An 18,161-nucleotide genomic window follows, 5' to 3' on the forward strand; every position below is an offset into this window, starting at 1 on the left:
TGTTTGTGCATCTGTCTGTGAAGCTGTTAGCAAAGCATGAATACGTTTTTTGAATCGAGCCGACGGTGAAAGACAGTCTGTGGACTGAAAACAGTGCGTCCTGCTGGGCTGCCCTTTTCTCCTTTATTATCTCTGCAGATCAAGAAGCTCCAGACGTTTAAAGGTGATCCAGACAAGCTGGCACTGGTTGATTCCTTTATGTTCCTCCTGATCCAGGTGCCACGGTAAGTTCATTTCAATGGCCGTGATGTTTGACAGTCTGCTGGAGGGAAGGTCGACTGAAACAAGCAGGGCTTTTTAATTTTGTGGGGATTTCCACATGAAAACTTGCTGTTGTTGGAGTTGGATTTAGATTTGCCTCCACTCCAGGACTCCCGCCTCGCTCCGAAATAGCCGGTTCTTGTTGTCTCAAACAGATTCGAGGTTCGGATTGAGGCCATGGTTCTCCGTGAAGAGTTCACCCCTTGTTGTGCGCTGATGGGCCACGAGATCGATGTCGTCCGTGTCGCCACCAAAGGTGATAAGGCAGCAACTCTACTTCCTCTTCGACACACAGACGGTCTTGCAGCTCTATCGTAATGCGGCCTTGTCTGTGATGTGATACATTTTCTGACCAGTGTCTTTAAGCTCAACCGTTACAACGAGATGTTCAGCGCCGCTTGATGCAATTCCAGCCTTATCTAAAACCCTATTTCAGCCTTCTCAACAGGCGTGTAAGAAGCACACAACTAAAGACACACACCATGTGCAGGTGACCCAGAAATTTGAGTCGTGGTGAAGTAGGGACGTGTCACCTGAGATAAAGCGGCGTGTGGACAGAATGGAAAGAGATGGTTGTGTCAAGATTGTGTGTTTCTTAATTTGAATAAAACATTTTCACTTGTCAAAACATACTTGGAACAGCACAAGGTTTCTGTATTTTTTTTCCCCCCCATAAATTATGTGCATATTGTGTCTCGTATCATTGCAACTTAAGAAGCATTCTAGTCTTCATGTAAGATTTATATTTAAACATTTGAATATCAAAATTGTAATTTATTTTAATGATGTGAAGCACACAGTCTAAAGCAGGGGTTTCAAACATAAGGCCCCTGAGTCAAAACTGGCACACAAAGGCTCTAATCCGGCCCGCCAAACCATCAAGCAAATTCCTAAAAATGTAAAAGTAACACAGATTTATTTTTTTTTTTTAAACAAACAAAAGCATATATATTTTTTTATCTTAAGTAACTCGCATTAGCGTCAGGCATTAGCATCAACTTTTTTGGGACATTTCACTGTATTTTACACCAAAAGGTTTTATTAGAATTGGCTTTATGTTGAGATTGTTGTCATTTTCAGTTTTGGGAAAATATAGACATTTTCATCACGTACATTTTGCACCACAACACAGAAAAGGTTTTAATTTAAAGGTTTTTATGGTACTATTTTCCTAATCTGCCCCACTCGAGGTGAAACTGGGCTGAATGTGACCCCTGAACTAAAATGTGTCTAAAGTCCAGGCTGTAGTTACTGTCTCTGTGGTTTTTTTCTTCTCATGGTTAGAAACTGTGGAGTACTACTAATTATGACAAATAATCAATAAACAAAAGCATCACATAAGCCAATAACATTTGTGTCTTCCAATCCCTTTAATAACACTTGCATCTTGCAGCATGTTATGATGTAATATGCTGCAACAGCAACGCTTTCTGTGTGACAGCCCACTTAAGGGACAGAAAAGAAATTATACGGCCTGCCGCCAGATTCAGTCTGAGCTTCTCTTCACGTTAAATAATTATTATCACTGCCTCATTGTGCAGCCTTAAAACTGTCTACCAATACTGCGACTAAACTGTCATTGGAGTTTAAAGGATAATTTCCTTCTGTTTCTGCAGGATGGCAATGCACCACAATCCACCTGACAACATGTCACACGTTGCACAGATGTTGTGCACACATGGACTGTACATTTATTATGCACTTGCTTTAGTTGCTCAGTACGTCTGCAGTTCGAGCAGCATGGCTGCTGGACTGGAATAATTAGATCTGTGTTGATCACAAGCTTTCTCTGCAGTTTAATATTCAGCGATTCCACAGTCATTTCAACAGATGTACAAACCTCAAGTTTTTCACAGCAGTGTTTGGGCTGAACGCTGACTTGTTCATGTGATGCGATTTAAAGTTGAACATTTTAGTTTGCATTTGTTTCTCAGTTATTATTTGTTTGATTACAGCACGATGATTTTAACCTCAGTGTTTTGGTGAAATCTAATCTCATGGCTTTGATGTAGGCAGATTATTATACACCAATATTATAATGTAATGGTTGTTGTCTGTATCCGTCTGTAATAAGTCATTATACAGAATCAGAATCTGCTACTGATTCTGTATACAAGGACATATATACTATGCCCCCATAGCTCTTACTTTCAAAGTGAATGGTTACACGTCTCAAGGAATGTAATTTCTTGCTCGAGAATCAGCCGTCAACAGCAACGTTTGTTTGAATAGAAAATACAATTGTCTGCCTCGCAATAACAATCGATTTCATTCTCATGGCTTGACAGATTATAGCTCTGTTTTACTTCAAATTTAAGGCAAGGCAGCTCTATTTGTGTTGCACATTTCAGTAAACGTCCAATTCAAAGTGCTTTATGGAGTGTTTATTAACACTAATAAACTGATATTCCCATGATACTGGTATGGCAGATAACTGATAATTAGTGACATCTTTATATCTTAATATAAAAAAAGGATCTCCCATAATCAGCTTTTGTTGATACTGAAAAATCGACAAACGCAGTGAATTTCCCTCTCTGTTTATTTCAGTGAGCACACCGTACCAAACAAATTGTTATTATTTGCTCACATTTTGTTTATCAGACAGTTTTTTTTCTTTCTTAATGATTCAAATCAACCTATTCTGATATGACAGCATATATGACATATATATTGTGCATCCCTGGTACATTACGTGAACAAACACGGAGCAATGATGAATTAAAGCAAGGAAAGATAAAAACAATCATAATGAAATTAAACAGAAATCAATGTAGCCCTTAATTTGATTAAGGAGGTTGAGGACCTAAACAGGTCATCCATCGTGCCTTACTGTATCATTTAGGTTTATTAGTTACCTGTTAAAATTGGACCATCATTTCAGCCTCGTTTTAGCTGAGTTACATTACCATGAACTTTCCACTACATTGTAGGGAAATCTCTTCATCTTAAAGGGAATTTTTATCACACAATTTAATAAAAAGTTTGCTGTTATTGTTTCAGTACGAGAAGGACAGTTTATGACTATAGAGGAATGGATTTCACTGGTGAATTAACACATTATTACTGCTGTTAGTTGAAAATGAAAGATGAAATGGAGTCACTGGTGTTGGAATCAGCTCTGCAGGCTGTAACTGAGTTGGTATCGATGTCTTCCTGTAGAGCTGATGAACTGTGAGGAGCTTCACGCCATCTTGCATCTGGTGCTGCAGGCTGGAAACATCATGAATGCTGTAAGCGCTGCAAAACACATCAGTCTTGGGCTTTCTTTGTTTTCGTGAGGTCATTAGTATCTCATAAAATATCCTTTTTATTCTCAGGGTGGTTACGCAGGAAACGCTGTGGGATTCAAGCTATCGTCCCTCCTCTCATTGGCGGACACCAAAGCCAACAAGCCAGGGATGAACCTGCTGCATTTTGTGGCCATGGTGAGTCAAACTGTACCGTACGCCACAATGCATCCATCAAGCAGTAAAGCTTCAAGAAATCACCAGCAAAGGAGAGCTATTTTTAAGTTTTTAACGGCATCTTAAACTTACGGAGAATTGATGTCTCTAGAGTCCACGGGCCCTACGCTTGACAACACCGACGTAGACTGTATATAAGACTGTATGTCACAAGAAAACATCTGAAAAGTCGTGACCGTGTATGTATCCTATTATTGGTATTTGGTTGCTTAATATCCTGTGTCTTAAATGTTAATTTCATAAAAGCAGCAATTTGAATTAAAAAATAAAAATCTTCTCTAAATATGAGCCTTGTAAAAGTGGACATTGTCTCATAATTGTGGTCTTCTTTCCAGACTAATACAGTTTGTATGTGAACTAAGAAGTGATGTACAAGTGGACAGAGGATTGTAAAGAGACAGTTGTTAGTCAGACTTGTTTTAAAGCACAAAAAGGTAAAAACTGGAAGGACTCAAGAGCTATAGTCATTTTCCTCAAAGTGATTTTCTGAAACAGACTCGATCCTCGAGTTCTACCAGTTGCTTTATCTGAGGGTGTAAGAGCCGACTTCAGCTGATCCCCGTATTTTCTATTGTTTGGAAAAACTACTAAAATATGTAACTCCAGAAAATACCCAGGCAATGCTAAATAAAAAGAGTGAAAGAGAGCCCAAGGCAGCGCCATATGGGAGACACTAATGCACACGGTTTGCATGCTAAGTTTGTTTTTTGGAGCATAAAAGCAATCAGATGCACAGAGGACGGGGACTTGAAGGTGAGTCGCAGGTCTGAAAAGGATTGAAGCAGAATCTGAATGTGGATTTTCTGCTCAAACAGGAGGCGAAGAAGAAAGACGAGAAACTTCTCAAGTTTCCAGAGAAACTTCAGGATGTCCAGAGTGCGGCCAGGTAACCACAGAGATCAACGGGATGTTCAAACGTTTTCACACTGAGGGCCACATACAATATTTAGTGACAGGGTCACTCAGTAGAGGTGAACATTATGCTCTTGCGTTGTTGGGAATCCACTTTATTTAAGACAAAAACCCGCAGTACAACACAGTCAGCTTTCATATGTGGGTCATATTCTAATAGAATTTTAGAATTTGCTGCAGGCCAATTAAAAATGGACATCAGGCAGTAGTGTGAACACCACTGTTTGAGACAAAACTGTGACTGCTAAAATCAGAGTCAAATTCCATTTTCAACAAGATCAGTGTGAAAGAAAGAGTCACGTATATTGAATCCAAATCGTCTGTAGGTGCATGTCCGCTCAGAGCATTTGGACTCTTAATTTCCACATTTCTTCAGGCCTGTACCTATAAATGTATTAATAGGGAGGAGGCTATTCAGCATTCGGCCCGTTGTTTTGTGTTTTTAGCTGTGTTGAACTGGTTTCATTGCTCTCGTGGTGTTATTTATGAGCACGGCAGGCAGCTGCTTTTAAGAGAGAAGCTCTGAAATACCCAATGTACCCTACCAGCCGAGCAACAAAGGGGAGATGGACAAAGGTAGCAACCAGCTGGTGAACACAGCAAAGCATTCAGCACATAAAGGGAGTTCAATCAAGTGTTATGGCAATGAAACAACTGAAAAAAAGAAAACCCCAATCACTGCTGCAGAATAGGGTGAAATGGTTTGAATAAACATTTATCAACATTGTGCTTATAGAGTTTGATGCAGAAAAATGTGTCGTGGGTTTATGAGCATTGGAGGGCTGCAGTAGGCACACAGACAACATACTCAGTAAGAGCTGCAAAAGAGAGGCAGTGCACTCAATAAAGGACATTAATTCAGCAATTGTGACTATATCACAGACTTATAAGGTTTTCGGAGGAGCTGATGCTTTCCTAATAGGAGTTAATTGGATTTTTCTGGAGCCAGCAGCTGTCAGAGACATTGCACCGGCTTCAGCACAACTCGAAATGAAAGTTAATGCTACATCCTCCCGCACAGCCGAAGGCCCCACTGGCCGCAGGATTAAATGAAGTTGTGCTTTCAGAGAGAGTGTGCAGGTGTTACGTCTTCATTGATACAATCGAGTCAAGCCTCATTACCCAAGTCGACATCTAACCTAAGTGTGGTACTTTGAGAACGGCGCGCACAGCGCAGTGTTACTGTGGTGACTGTCAGGCTCTGTCAGCTTCACAAGGTCATCTCTCTGTGTGTTGTGAGTGCTGCTCCTGCACCACGGAGCCGAGATGCCCCCTCCCTCCCAGGATCCCCCCCCTCCCCCCTCCCTCAGGATACAGCGTGTGGGAAGCAGCAGTGCTTTTTAACAACCTGACAGAGCATTCAACAAAATGCTGACATATATCATCACACTAAGCTGTACTCTGTGGACAGTTTGCACTCTGCTGGGTTGTTGGTAGCGTGCGATAACCAAATCTGCCTGTAAGTGTGTATTAAAGACTGCTTTGCGTTTGTGCTTTTGGAGGATTTCTGTGGAGAGCATCGAGGTGGAGTTTTCCTCACTGTATGTCCGAATCAAATCCCTGGAGGAGAAAGTTCAAGGAGACCAGGAGCTGCTGCAGCAGCTGGAGCCGTTCCTGCAGGTGAAGCAGCAGCAGTTATGTAATACATTATACACACAGACACAAGTTGGATCCGGGCCATGGTACATTCCTGAAGCTGCTGACTCAAGTGCTGTACATGATGACATCTATAAAAGTGGCTAAGACGTTATAAATAAAGAAAATTCTCCTGTGTGTTTGATGTCTTGTCTCAGAGTTCGGCACGGACACTTCAGGACTTGAAGAGACGCAGGCTGGACCTGCGTAAAGAGGGCAACGCTCTTATTGACTTCTTCTGCGAGGACAAGGACACTTTCAAACTGGATGAGTGCTTCCGGATCTTTCTAGACTTTTGCCTAAAGTTCAAGAAAGCTGTTAAGGTCAGTTTGACAAAGGATTTATTGAAATTATATTTTTCATATTTCTTACCAAATTTTTTAATGTAGGCATTTATCAGACATAACAGACCAACTTAACGGTGCAGCTTTATTGTCAGTATGAGACATGCAAATTACATAACTGAAGTAGAAATTTGTGGATTTCTCGCTTACTGTTTCAATAATATTTTAATAAGTCATAATAGGAAATGGACTTCATAGATTTTCACCACAGTCTCACCCTGCTTTACATAATCCATCACGTTCACAATACACACAAACACACACACACACACACACACACACACACACACACACACACACACACACACACACACACACACACACACACACACACACACACACACACACACACACACACACACACCAGTAGTGACGATGGCTGCCATACAAGGTGCGTGCACATTAGAAGAAACTTGTAGGTCAGTGTCTTGCTCATGGGCATCTTCACATGTTGATAAGGTTAACTGCAGGATCAAACTGCCAGCCGTTGGATCGAAAGTGCACCAAATCTACTCCAGCTGCTCCTCCAATAATCAAAGATGATTCTCACAGACGGCAGTCAGATGTGTTGACCATCAGCTCTTAAATAAACAACTAAAGTCAAACTATGTTATTGTATATTAGACTAGAGAAACATGACAGTAAATAAGACGTAAGCAAAGTGACACATCTTCTATAACTCGCAAACCACTAGAATCGGAACAGCACCGTCAGCTGTTTATCTTAGGACATATACAGCAGTTGCGTTGATGATCTTATCTTTGAATGAGAAATGCGCCTTCAGAGTTCAGAAAATGACTGAATGTAGTGATTTTCTCTCACAGCACCTTTCCCTTTTTCTCTCAGGATAACATGGATCGCGATTTGAAGGAAGCAGCCAGACAGCGCCGTCTGAGAGAACTGGAGGAGAAGCGTTTTGCCTGGTCAGAGGCCGATCAGACTGGAGGATTCGGGCGCAGCAGCAGCGAGAACGATGTGGACATGCTCACCAAGGAAGGTCTTCTGGACTTCTTCCAGACGAGGTCTCAGAGTCCACACAGCCCGCTGGGGCGTTCTGCCAGCGCCCGCCGACACCGTCACACCGTGACCTCCATAGCTGACCAAGAGCTCCGAGGATACCTCGAGCTGTTTGGGAACGGGAATCCCACCGACTATTCAAAGTTTAACAGCCTACCTCGGTCAGGCCGCCCTCCCCAACGGAGGACAACCCCTTGGATCTTAGCCCAAGACAACAACCGGGAGCTGGGCTGCGACAGACAGGTCACATCCCCGCGTGCAGAGACTGAACCCATCAGCCCACTGGCCAGGTTTTCCTCCTCTGGGATGAATGATAATGAAGACCCATACATCAACAACAACAATTACTCATCTGTGTCAGAGGGCAGTGTGCTGCCTCGTCCCTATAGTGTCTTTCAGAAGTCTGCCCATATTACCAACCCATCAATTACCAGCCACATGAATGTTAGTGTGGAGAAGCATACTTTAGTTCGAGGCCCGCAAGCTTTCGACCTGCCGAGTCCAAACAACAACAGTAATCACATGCACTTTGTCAACCTTGGGGACGCTGTGGTGACAGATTTAGAAGAAGAGCAACGGTCGTCTCCAAAGAATCTGGAAAATCTTCAGCAAGTTTTAGAGAGAGGAGCAGAACAAAAAGCATCGGTGGAAGGTAAAGTAGAACCTGCCACAGAGGCCAGGCTCTCCGCTGAGAGAGAGAAAGACGAGGACTACAGCACAGTTTCATCAACGTCTTGTGATATTCCCCTCCCGCTAGATACCTCCGCGTCCAATAAGAAACCAGTGTTTTACATACTGGACTGCACAGAAACGGACTGCTCTGTCACTCTGGATTACTCTGAAGCAGACTCAGGGCTTCACTTTAGAACAACAGACTGCAGCAGAGATCAGGGGAGCCAGCAAGATCCCAGCTCTCTATCCTCGAATCTAGAGTCCATGTCCCCCAACGATCAGTCTGTTTCAACCAGTGACCTCTCGGCGCCAAAATCAGTAGACGCAGCATCCATGACTCCATCTGCTACCACGGAGGAGTGGGACACGGAGAGCTGTGACACTGCAGAAGGAAAGCAGGCGGTGGAGAAAGACGCCCAGAGGATCGGCAGAAAACCAGCAAACGCAAAGAGCAAACCCAACAAAGTGACAAAGAACAACGGCGGTCGTGTGGTGCGGACATTGACCAGTAGCGAGAACCAGGGCATGCGGAAAGTTGTCCCCATCACCAAGCTCACCAGGACAGGCAGTAGCAAGCGTACAGAGAGACCCCCGGCGCATGAGGATGGAGACACGTGCAGGCCCCTCCGAGACCAGAGCACGCCGGCAAGAGGAAGGAGCGAGAAGATGACGAGACCTCTTCGTCACTCCAGCCTGCCTCCCGAGGATTCAAAATCCCAGAGGGCGAGCAGCACCACGGGGAGCATTACGAGATGGGCGCGTGACTCCATGCCACGCAAAGCCTCCCTCAACAAGCCGAGCGCCAAACCGCTGCGCAACATTCCCAAGCCTGCGCCCGAGGAGAAGATGTGCCGCTCCACCATGAGAGCCCTGGCCCAGGCTCAGGCTCAGAGCCAAGTCGGAGCTTCTTCCGAGAACAGCACCTCGCAATCGTACAGCGCCACAAAAAACACTTTCGACATCCCCAGCTTTGCCCGTAACACTGTGGCTTCCTCTTCCAGAACCAAGAGGGAGCTGGGCCCAATGTCCGTCCCGTCCACGCCGTCCCGCAGCCCCTCGCTCGTGGGCCGGCAAGCGTCCGCGAAGCAGAATCGGGTATTACCCACGGTGCACACCAGCGAGGAGCGGCCTCAGGGGACAAGCCTGCGCCGGGTGCAGAGCGTGAGGGCGGCGAGTCGCAGCAGCCACCGCAGTGAGACCCCCCCTCCACCTTCAGCACATGAGGACACTCGTAAAGGCAGCATCTTTTCTGAGAAGTCCGTGCAGCCCAGAGACGTGGCGGCGACCGGCAGGAACACAAAGCCGAGCTGGAAGTGAGGGCGATCCGAACAAACCGAACGCAGGAAGACAAACAGGCAGTGACTTTGGGCGTAAAATCGATATCTGCTCTTCTTGCCCATCTAGAGTGCTGTTATCCCATCATATCATGCAAAATACAAGCATCTCAAGTGGACTTTAAGCTGCCTCACCCTGTAATGTTCCTCCAGTAGCTGACTCTGTATCAGGTTCCGCAAGAGACCAAGATGCAATTAACTTTTCAACACGTCTGCATTTTTTTGTGTGCAAAAAAAAAGCAACAATTCACAACTTCCTTTTTTTCTTAAAGGGGGGGCATTAAGTAAACCGACAAGTGGCAAACTGGCCTTTGTTTTTAGTTTTTTTTTTTTTAAACAGATGCCTTTTTGCCTGCTTAGCTGTCTATATGCTGTATGTACGTCGCCTGTGACAATGTCGAACACTATTATCTAATGCTGCTAATTAGCTCTTGACAATTTGAGACTGAGTTTCAGTGTCTGTTTCATTCAGGGTTACAAGATTGGTCGTATCTTATCTTGCTGCTGCTCCAGTGTCGTTTAGTTCTTTGCTCTCTCCCTGGCGTAGACCAACCGTGCTTAGTTGGCTTTCGTGGTTCCCTTCGCTCGACACCTCCAGCGAGATCGCAGTGACCTTGCTCCAGCTCCAAAAAGTAGGATCGTTCTTTTGGTTCTGCATGATGAAGATGTCGAATCTGACCAGTTTTAAAAGTACTGCAACGTCACTTTTTATTCACAAACACACGATACGTTCGAGCAATCACAACATATAAGGTCACAGACGTTACGCCGGTGTACACCAACTGTGGTACTTCTCGTACCTTTTTTTTTGTATGTGTCAGTAGTTCGTGGGTGTGTTAGAACTCCTCCATTATATTGTGGAGTAGCAGGTAGGAAATGTTTCCTGTTTAGGCTGAAACACCATAAATGTTAATACTGTGAAGAGAAAGAAAAAAAAGACCATCAAACGTATATAAAATAACACCAAAATCTCATCTTTCATGGGGTTATTTTTACATTAAAATCAAATCTTTCTTCTGTGAAGGTTAATGTCTGGACTTGCACCTTACCAGATCTGGTCCAATGGGAACAAAAGTCTAATGATGTTAAATAATTTGGCTTTTCTGTCGGTTGCATTACAGTCACAAGAGCACAAGTGGTTTTCTAAAAAAAAAAGAACAATAAATTCTCCACAAAGACTCGTTGAAACCCCCTGATCTAAACACAACTATAGATAATCTTTCTTCTCCTTCAAGCCAAACACGAACGGCATCTTTTTATTCAGAAAATAAAAACTAAAATTGTTAAGTAATGGTGCATCCACGTGGTTCCAACGGTTCTCAGTTTTCTTGCATGTCTTCTTCTTATAAGCTAAACTTTGAAAGCCTCTGTCTAGTTGCACCAGTTGGTTTATCCAGGCACAGCTTGTCAGATGTGGTGGTGTTCAGCATGAAGATTAGACAGTTGTCAGAGAGACTATTGAAGTTTTGTTCTCACTTACATTTGACCACAAATCTTTTCATATTTGATTTCAACTGTATGCATTTACATTGTGTTTCTTGTACAAGACAAGAATCTGGATAGCAAACATGGGTGCAACCGGAGAAACGCGTTAAAAGTCCAGTGTGTGTGTGTGGGATTAAGTGAGGACAGCATCAACTCTTTTAAGCATGTCGGATTATCTACAGCAGCCTTAGAATTGCAGAAACTGTCACATACTTTCTTTAAGGACTGTGTTTGGTTTGTGATTTTGGAGTTAATGTTCAAAATATGAGTTGAAGGATGATACGTTTGTGAAAAAAGGCATCTATTCTATATAGATATGCAGTGTACGATCCTTTAACAGACAAAGTAATCGGGCTTCTTAGGCTTTTAGTTTTCCTCATTTTTAGAAAACATATTTGCGGCTTTGTGACTTCAATGCAAACCATAAGGAGACACAAATCCAGACCACGTCATACCACTTGCCTTTCAAATTGCATTGTGCCATTACCTTAATGGTAACAACACTCGCGCCAGTGCATCGCCTTAAAGCCTAATGTAGCCGATCCATCACCAGTATCAAAAAAAACAAACAAAAAACACTCCTTGATTTTAAAAGGAGCGTAAAAAAAACAACCTTTTATACATTCCATCTCATTGAACTGAGACAGTAACTCCACTTTGTACATGACTACGTAGTATTTTCTGACTATCAGCATGTTCACATCACATAAACATATCAAGGCTTACAGCATGAGTCAGCGCAGATATTTAAACAGTCAGAGAATCCACATCTGCCTCAGATGATAGCGAGTGCTGACCTGCAGCGTGTGTCTTCCTGTTCCCTGTAATGCAAATGAAGCCAATAGAGCAGCAAGACAAAAGGTCCACTGTGACGAATCGCTGTGTGTGGTCCACTCCCCGCGGAAACTTTACATCCCCGAGTGTCAGATAATAAAGTCACACTGGAGTCCTTTACCACGTTGGTTCTCTGTCACATGTCCAAATATGAAGAATGAAATTCTGGTATGGAGCCAAATAGTTATTTATTAAAGACCTACAACAAACAAGTCGGTTTTTCTGACTTTAGTCTTTTGAAAGAAATATTAAAAGCCAGAACTCAATAAAAGAGAGAGAAGTTTACCATATATCTTTTGCTAGAAAATTGTATTTTCATCTACATCGATCAGTAAACGAGTAAATTCAGGTCATTTTAAACTGTTTTTTTCCCCCCCAAACTGAATGTACAAAATATCCAAACTAAAGCTGAATATCTTTATCCTTTATTTACGTAATCATTTCAGCTTTAAAATAACGACTCATGGCACTTCACTGTGACTTTTCACCAGTTTTATAAGACGGAAAAGTGAAGTTTTCCACGGGTACCTCTGAAATAACAAAGACTAATTTAATGCAAACACCCAAGAACACAAATCAGTAAATGTTCTATCAAAATAAACATGTTGAAAATGACCCATCGGCTCTATTAAACACTGGATCAAGTGAAACGTCTCATGGAGTGGACATCTTTTTAAAGTAAAGTTGAGACTTTCATGAGCTTTTAAGATGATTTTCTCCATTTAGAGCACAAGTTGTTTTTCTGCACACTGAGCTCCATCCTTTGTATATCCCATAATGCCCCCTGCTGCCGCTCCATTCACAGCCCTGCAGGTTACAATGGGTGCCCTTTACATTACATGCGACCGGCTTACTGCGGCAGCGCCGCTGTGGAATTTGAATACTCACTTTGCCCTTTTCACCACAACTTCCTTATTCTGGGATGGTTGCCGTGGTAACAGGCCAAACATCAGTTACCCCCATGAACTAAAGGCTGTGTAAACCTGAAAGGTCAATACGGTCCACAAATCTGTCACGTTACGACCCCCTGTAAAAGTTTGAAAGGCATTTGTTTCATGTGACTCCTCGTGTGACTTAATGGTGAATCTTTTCCGTGTCGCATACCAACGTCTTGTGGGACGACATCGATGTATCTGACATGACAGAATAACCCTCAAGATGTCTTCTGCACTCTGGGTAGGACCGGCTAGACGCTGTATGTTTTTGGGTTACCTTTAAAATGCTGCTGTGATTATTTGTGATGCAAACTTGTTTCTTGCTTTCATCGCTGAAGCAAATAGGAGCTCTGCTTGGTCGTCGCAAATCTTCAAGCCCCACGATGGAAAATACAAAAGAAAAATGGAACAAATGATCATGTCTGATCTCTAGAGCAGTTGTGTTGTCACTCTTGTTGCAGTTTATCTTTCTGGTGAGGACATCATGGAAATAAATAAAATCACATGTTGCTGTGTAAACAGGACGTCTGATCCCGGTGTGTGTTTGGATGAACGGCGCGACAATGAAGCACTGATTTTTAAAAGGTCTGTTGATGATGCAAAAGGTCACCGATCCTCCACAGAGGTCATACAGAGACACATTACAAGTAAATGTGGACTCCCCGGTTGAACTGACTAATGTGTGTTTGAACTGTGGGTGGAAGTTGTAGTGTTTGACGCCCCTGAGCTGGACAGAGCCAATGCATGCACAGGGGGAAACATGCAAATTCTACACACAGTTTGCATACTGAATCGATATCAAATCTCTTTTACTTTGCTTTACTTTACAAAATAAAAGTTAAGCCTTTTTAATAGATTTCAGTTTGATATGATGGAACTCAATGTAGTTCATTCATGTTTGAAATTGATCATCTAGGATTAATTTATATAAAATGTTGTTATTAAAGCATTAATTGATGACAGGGAGAGCTTATATTCTGAATAACAGCACGGCTTTCATAAATAACAGCTGTGCTGTTATTTAGTTCATCAGCTTATGTGATATTGTATTTTTACAAAAGCAATATTAGCACTATTTATTGGCCAACAAGTAATGAAAATGGAAAACTATGGTTTAACTTCTGTCTCATTTGTTTTGTCACTGCCAATAGAGGCAGTGTTGCCACTAAACCACAAAGTCACACAAACACAAAAGTTTATTCAGAATACATTGTATTCATGAAGCACTTTCTAAAACTCAAGGGTACCTTACAAAATAAAGCTTACTAAAAGCACAAATAACAAGAACAGAAATTAGGTCAACCCTGTTTTGAACCACTTGTCTCCTTATGTTTTATCTTATACTGAGTAATTACAGAATGTTAATGATATGTTGGTGTTTAGAGGAGAATGGAAATGCCACACGTTCTGACAAAGTCATAAACAAGCAGGATCTCTCTCAGTGACGTGGAACAAACAACCTGTGTGACCCTCTGCAGGATGAACCTGGTACAGACAGCGGATGCACGTGACGCTCTGACCACCAGAGGGCAGCAGTCTTTTATTTGAGCTCTGCAAAGTCACTAACGTGACACTAATATAAAATAAAATCACTTTTTTCAATCAATAAAGACTAAAGTGGGGGGGGGGGGGGGAATCACTTTTCTCTAATGTATTGTTTTTAATGGTGAGGCCATATTTCAGAAAACGTTTCAATTCACAATATTTACAAGCCACTTGACAACGAAAGAGTAATACATCATAGTTGTATGATTTTAAAACTGTTAATGTCAACAGGTGAGGAAGGTCATCATGTCAAACTGACATACAGCCTCAGTTTTGTTTCCACAGTCCAAACAAAGACTTGCACTTTGACACAAACAATCATCTGTACGAATACAATTTAAGTGTCACCAGTAACCACAAGCTCAGTGTGTGTCTGGTGGAGCTATTTATACAAAATCTGGTCCTTTATTCAAAAAATAGAACCAAAGTTGTCATTGTTGTAAATAATCTCCCAAAATTCATTGCGTGAAAAATTGTACTTCATGAAAGATTGAAGCAGAATTATGATATTTTTGGGACATTTCTCACCTTGGATATCTTATTTCATTTATTTAAGTGGCAAAATATGATACATTTAGAGGTTTTAGGATCAGTAAATGGCCTCAATGACGACAATATTATATTACATCACTTAATTCCTTTGAGAAAAAAAGTAGTTTCTTAATAAGCGTCCATCTGCAGATTACAGAACATGTACTGGTTACACTTCAACATTTATATTTAAAAATGGCTATTTACAGAATTGTCGGGAAGAATTGTTCGAATATGAAATAAATTATTGCTTCTGGGGTCATCAAACTTGAACAAACACTAACAGCTAGAGGTAGAATAAATGCTGTGAGGTGAATGCTGCAATGTCTTTACCTGCTTTATCCAAATTAGAGCTGAATCAATTCCAACTGACACTTGTTTTCATTTTTTTCTTTTTTAACTTTATTCAACCACAAAGAAAACTTGGATATTTTTCGCTGAAAAAAAATAGCAGTTGAAAAATGCTACATATGAATGAATAAATTAAATGTTTTCTGTTGAGTAATGACTTTTTCTTTTCACTGGAGTGATTGATTGAAAGGAATTGATTTGACCACATATCAACAGTAAGCATATAGCACCACTGAATCTATTCTGAATCTTTGATAATTAGTTTCTTTAATTAACATATACTCATAAAAATGTGCATCAGGTCTCGTGAAGTCAACCCTCTGTTTTCATTATTGTATGAAGTAATAATGTATAAGCGGTGCTCCGGCCCTGATGACCCACTGATGACCTGGTCCACATCATCAGGTCTCCATCGGGCTTCACTTGGACTTTGTGGCCGTGATTCTCCAACATTAGGAGCAGACAAAACTGCTGCACAGTGAGAGACCTCAAACAGCTCGTGACTTGGCACGTTTATCTCTAGATCAAAGTTGCTGGCGCCATGTGCGAGGGATTATGTTCCTCCCAATCCCTCCTTATCCTGCAGCTCAACCTAACACCTGAAGAGCGGGATCTCCACTTTCTCTCTGCCGCACATCCGGAGGAATCGCTGGAGGACCGCTAGTTTTTGGGCAGTTTGCAGGATTTTTCAGAACAGCTCTGGGATGTTCTCCTGCATTTGACTGCAGCATGATGAAACAGGCCTCCTGGATCAGAGACAACCACCTCAGTGTTTCCGTGCAGGGAGGACGTTGCAACAACGCCACCCTGAAAACCAGTGAGTCAGTTCTGCCTGTTTCATGAAAACATTTCTTTGCATATTTACTGCAGTCAGTGTTGTTTTGGAGGGGAAAAAAACTGTTCTTTTAGGTTCCCTAGTTTCTGAGCAACAACCACAAAACAAAAATGTTAAATAAACATATGCCTCAACCTTTTACTGCTACGTGTTCTCATATCAATGCAACTTAGTGCTTTTTTGAAACAAAAACACATTACTGCCTATTTTAATACCACCTGACAGTCTGCACAGAGGTGTACTACGCTGCCCTGGCGGTGACCTCACTTCCTGTCTCCTTAAAGGACAAAATGCCACTGCATATTCGTCTCCCTGGATCACTGCCTGACCTTTAACTGATTTATGCATGTAAATGTGTCACATCTTGGATCACACTTTAACAACATGCCAGAAATCCATGCTCTCATTCAGCTGCAGCCTGAGGGATTATCAGAGAGAGATCAACAGCCGACCACCGGGATTAGCAGCCCGTTCACACACAATGACTCTGCTCACATTACTTTTTACTGAGGTGTTTTACTGTCTGTTTTGGAATGTAGTAAGAATATCCCCAGTGCAAGTCTGGGTTCATATCTGTCTGTGCATGCGTGGGTTTTCTCCGGCTACTCTGGATTACTACAGTCCAAAAACATGCATTTCTGACTTATTGGCGACTCTCTGTTTTGATTTATGTTGTGCTTTGGCTTCTTCATGTCTGTGTGAGTGTGTCTGCAAATGTGTGCAACTTTGCACGACTATACAAACATAAATATACACATTTAGATGTGTATACTTCCACTTTACGTTTCAGTGTTCTGTTTTTATCAACCACCTATGAGGCACCCGTGTTACACCAGGCTGAAAAGCAAACAAACAGTTCTAGATTCTGAATAAACAAACAAAACAACATATACTGGATGTACAGCTTTCACGTGAAGTAAAGGACAACGCACGATGTCAGAACCTATCGGAGAGAGCGAGAAGCTTTTGAGTGACAGTGGAGTGTTGATGTGAGCGATGCTGACAATCTCCTCGTCCTTCTGTCCTCAGATCTGCGTCACATGAGTCCTTGGTGAAGGTCCGACCGCAAGACTGACCTCGCAGGCGCAGAGAACAGCAGGCTGGAGAGAAATCTGGAGCACAGCAACATGGAGTGAGGATTTGTTTTATGGTCGAAAGTGCAACGTGTCTGTGTTGTTTCGGTCTCTGCGTTTGATGTTTTGTGCGACAGCATCAGACTAAAAACTTCAAATTGGTTCATATAAGGTTTTTTTTTTTTTTTTTTACTGTTCCATGCCCAAAATGACTAATCAGGTAAAATTAGCTGTTGGTTGAAGCCTTGACGTCCAAGTGTAAGCTCATGTAACTTTAAGCAAGACAAGTTTAATTGTATTGCATCATTCAGACACAAGGCGGTTCAAAGTGCCTCACAAAGGCACTGAAATAAAACATTTTAAGAAAATAAAATATAAAAAGCAAAAGCAAACCTGGCGACTGGGGAGAAGAAGCCGTGAGTGGATACGATTACTTAGATTGGATTTTGTTATCCACCGTGACTACCTGCTGCAATGTGATTTAAAGTTGAATGGTACTTCCATTCTTGAAAAACATGTTATTTAGAAGTGTCTGTTCAAATGCTTCCTTTTTACAGGGCTTGCCATAAAAGGTCATAAAGAATTGCCCCTTCGACTTGATTTGTTTTTAGACCAGATGCTCTTCCAGCCACAACAAAACACGAGTCCCTCACACCTGATGGTCAACAATTTAACCCAATCCATCATGAAATATCTATAATTTATGAATACAGGCTGTTTCTCTATAGAAAAATACCCTATAAAGAATTCACCTTCTTAGCAACTCGGAGTCTTTCATCAAATAAACTGACCTAATCATTCTTTTTGAAAATGTTAAAAATGGAGTGAAGGCACTAAATCAGTGCTGTATTCAAATCCAGTCACTGATTTTCTGTTTAATATACATCATCTCCGTTTTTACCAACAGTTCTAGCAAAAGTGCTACACAGT

The 18,161-nt window shown here is 41.9% G+C and overlaps 1 protein-coding gene across 1 annotated transcript in view; it reads left to right on the forward strand.

Annotated features, from left to right (window-relative positions):
• fhdc1 (FH2 domain containing 1) overlaps positions 1-11,684 on the forward strand; it is a 29,336-nt gene extending 17,652 nt beyond the window's left edge. The window contains exons 5-12 of the mRNA XM_080462668.1: positions 139-224; positions 417-517; positions 3,424-3,494; positions 3,582-3,689; positions 4,544-4,614; positions 6,143-6,260; positions 6,434-6,598; positions 7,466-11,684. Coding sequence (XP_080318794.1) covers positions 139-224; positions 417-517; positions 3,424-3,494; positions 3,582-3,689; positions 4,544-4,614; positions 6,143-6,260; positions 6,434-6,598; positions 7,466-9,625 — 2,880 coding nt within the window. The 3' untranslated portion in view covers positions 9,626-11,684. The remainder of the gene's footprint in view (positions 1-138; positions 225-416; positions 518-3,423; positions 3,495-3,581; positions 3,690-4,543; positions 4,615-6,142; positions 6,261-6,433; positions 6,599-7,465) is intronic.
• Positions 11,685-18,161: the final 6,477 nt, after the last annotated feature.

The sequence above is a fragment of the Lipophrys pholis genome (genome assembly GCF_963383615.2).
Source record: "Lipophrys pholis genome assembly, chromosome: 5".
NCBI classification, from domain to species: domain Eukaryota; kingdom Metazoa; phylum Chordata; class Actinopteri; order Blenniiformes; family Blenniidae; genus Lipophrys; species Lipophrys pholis.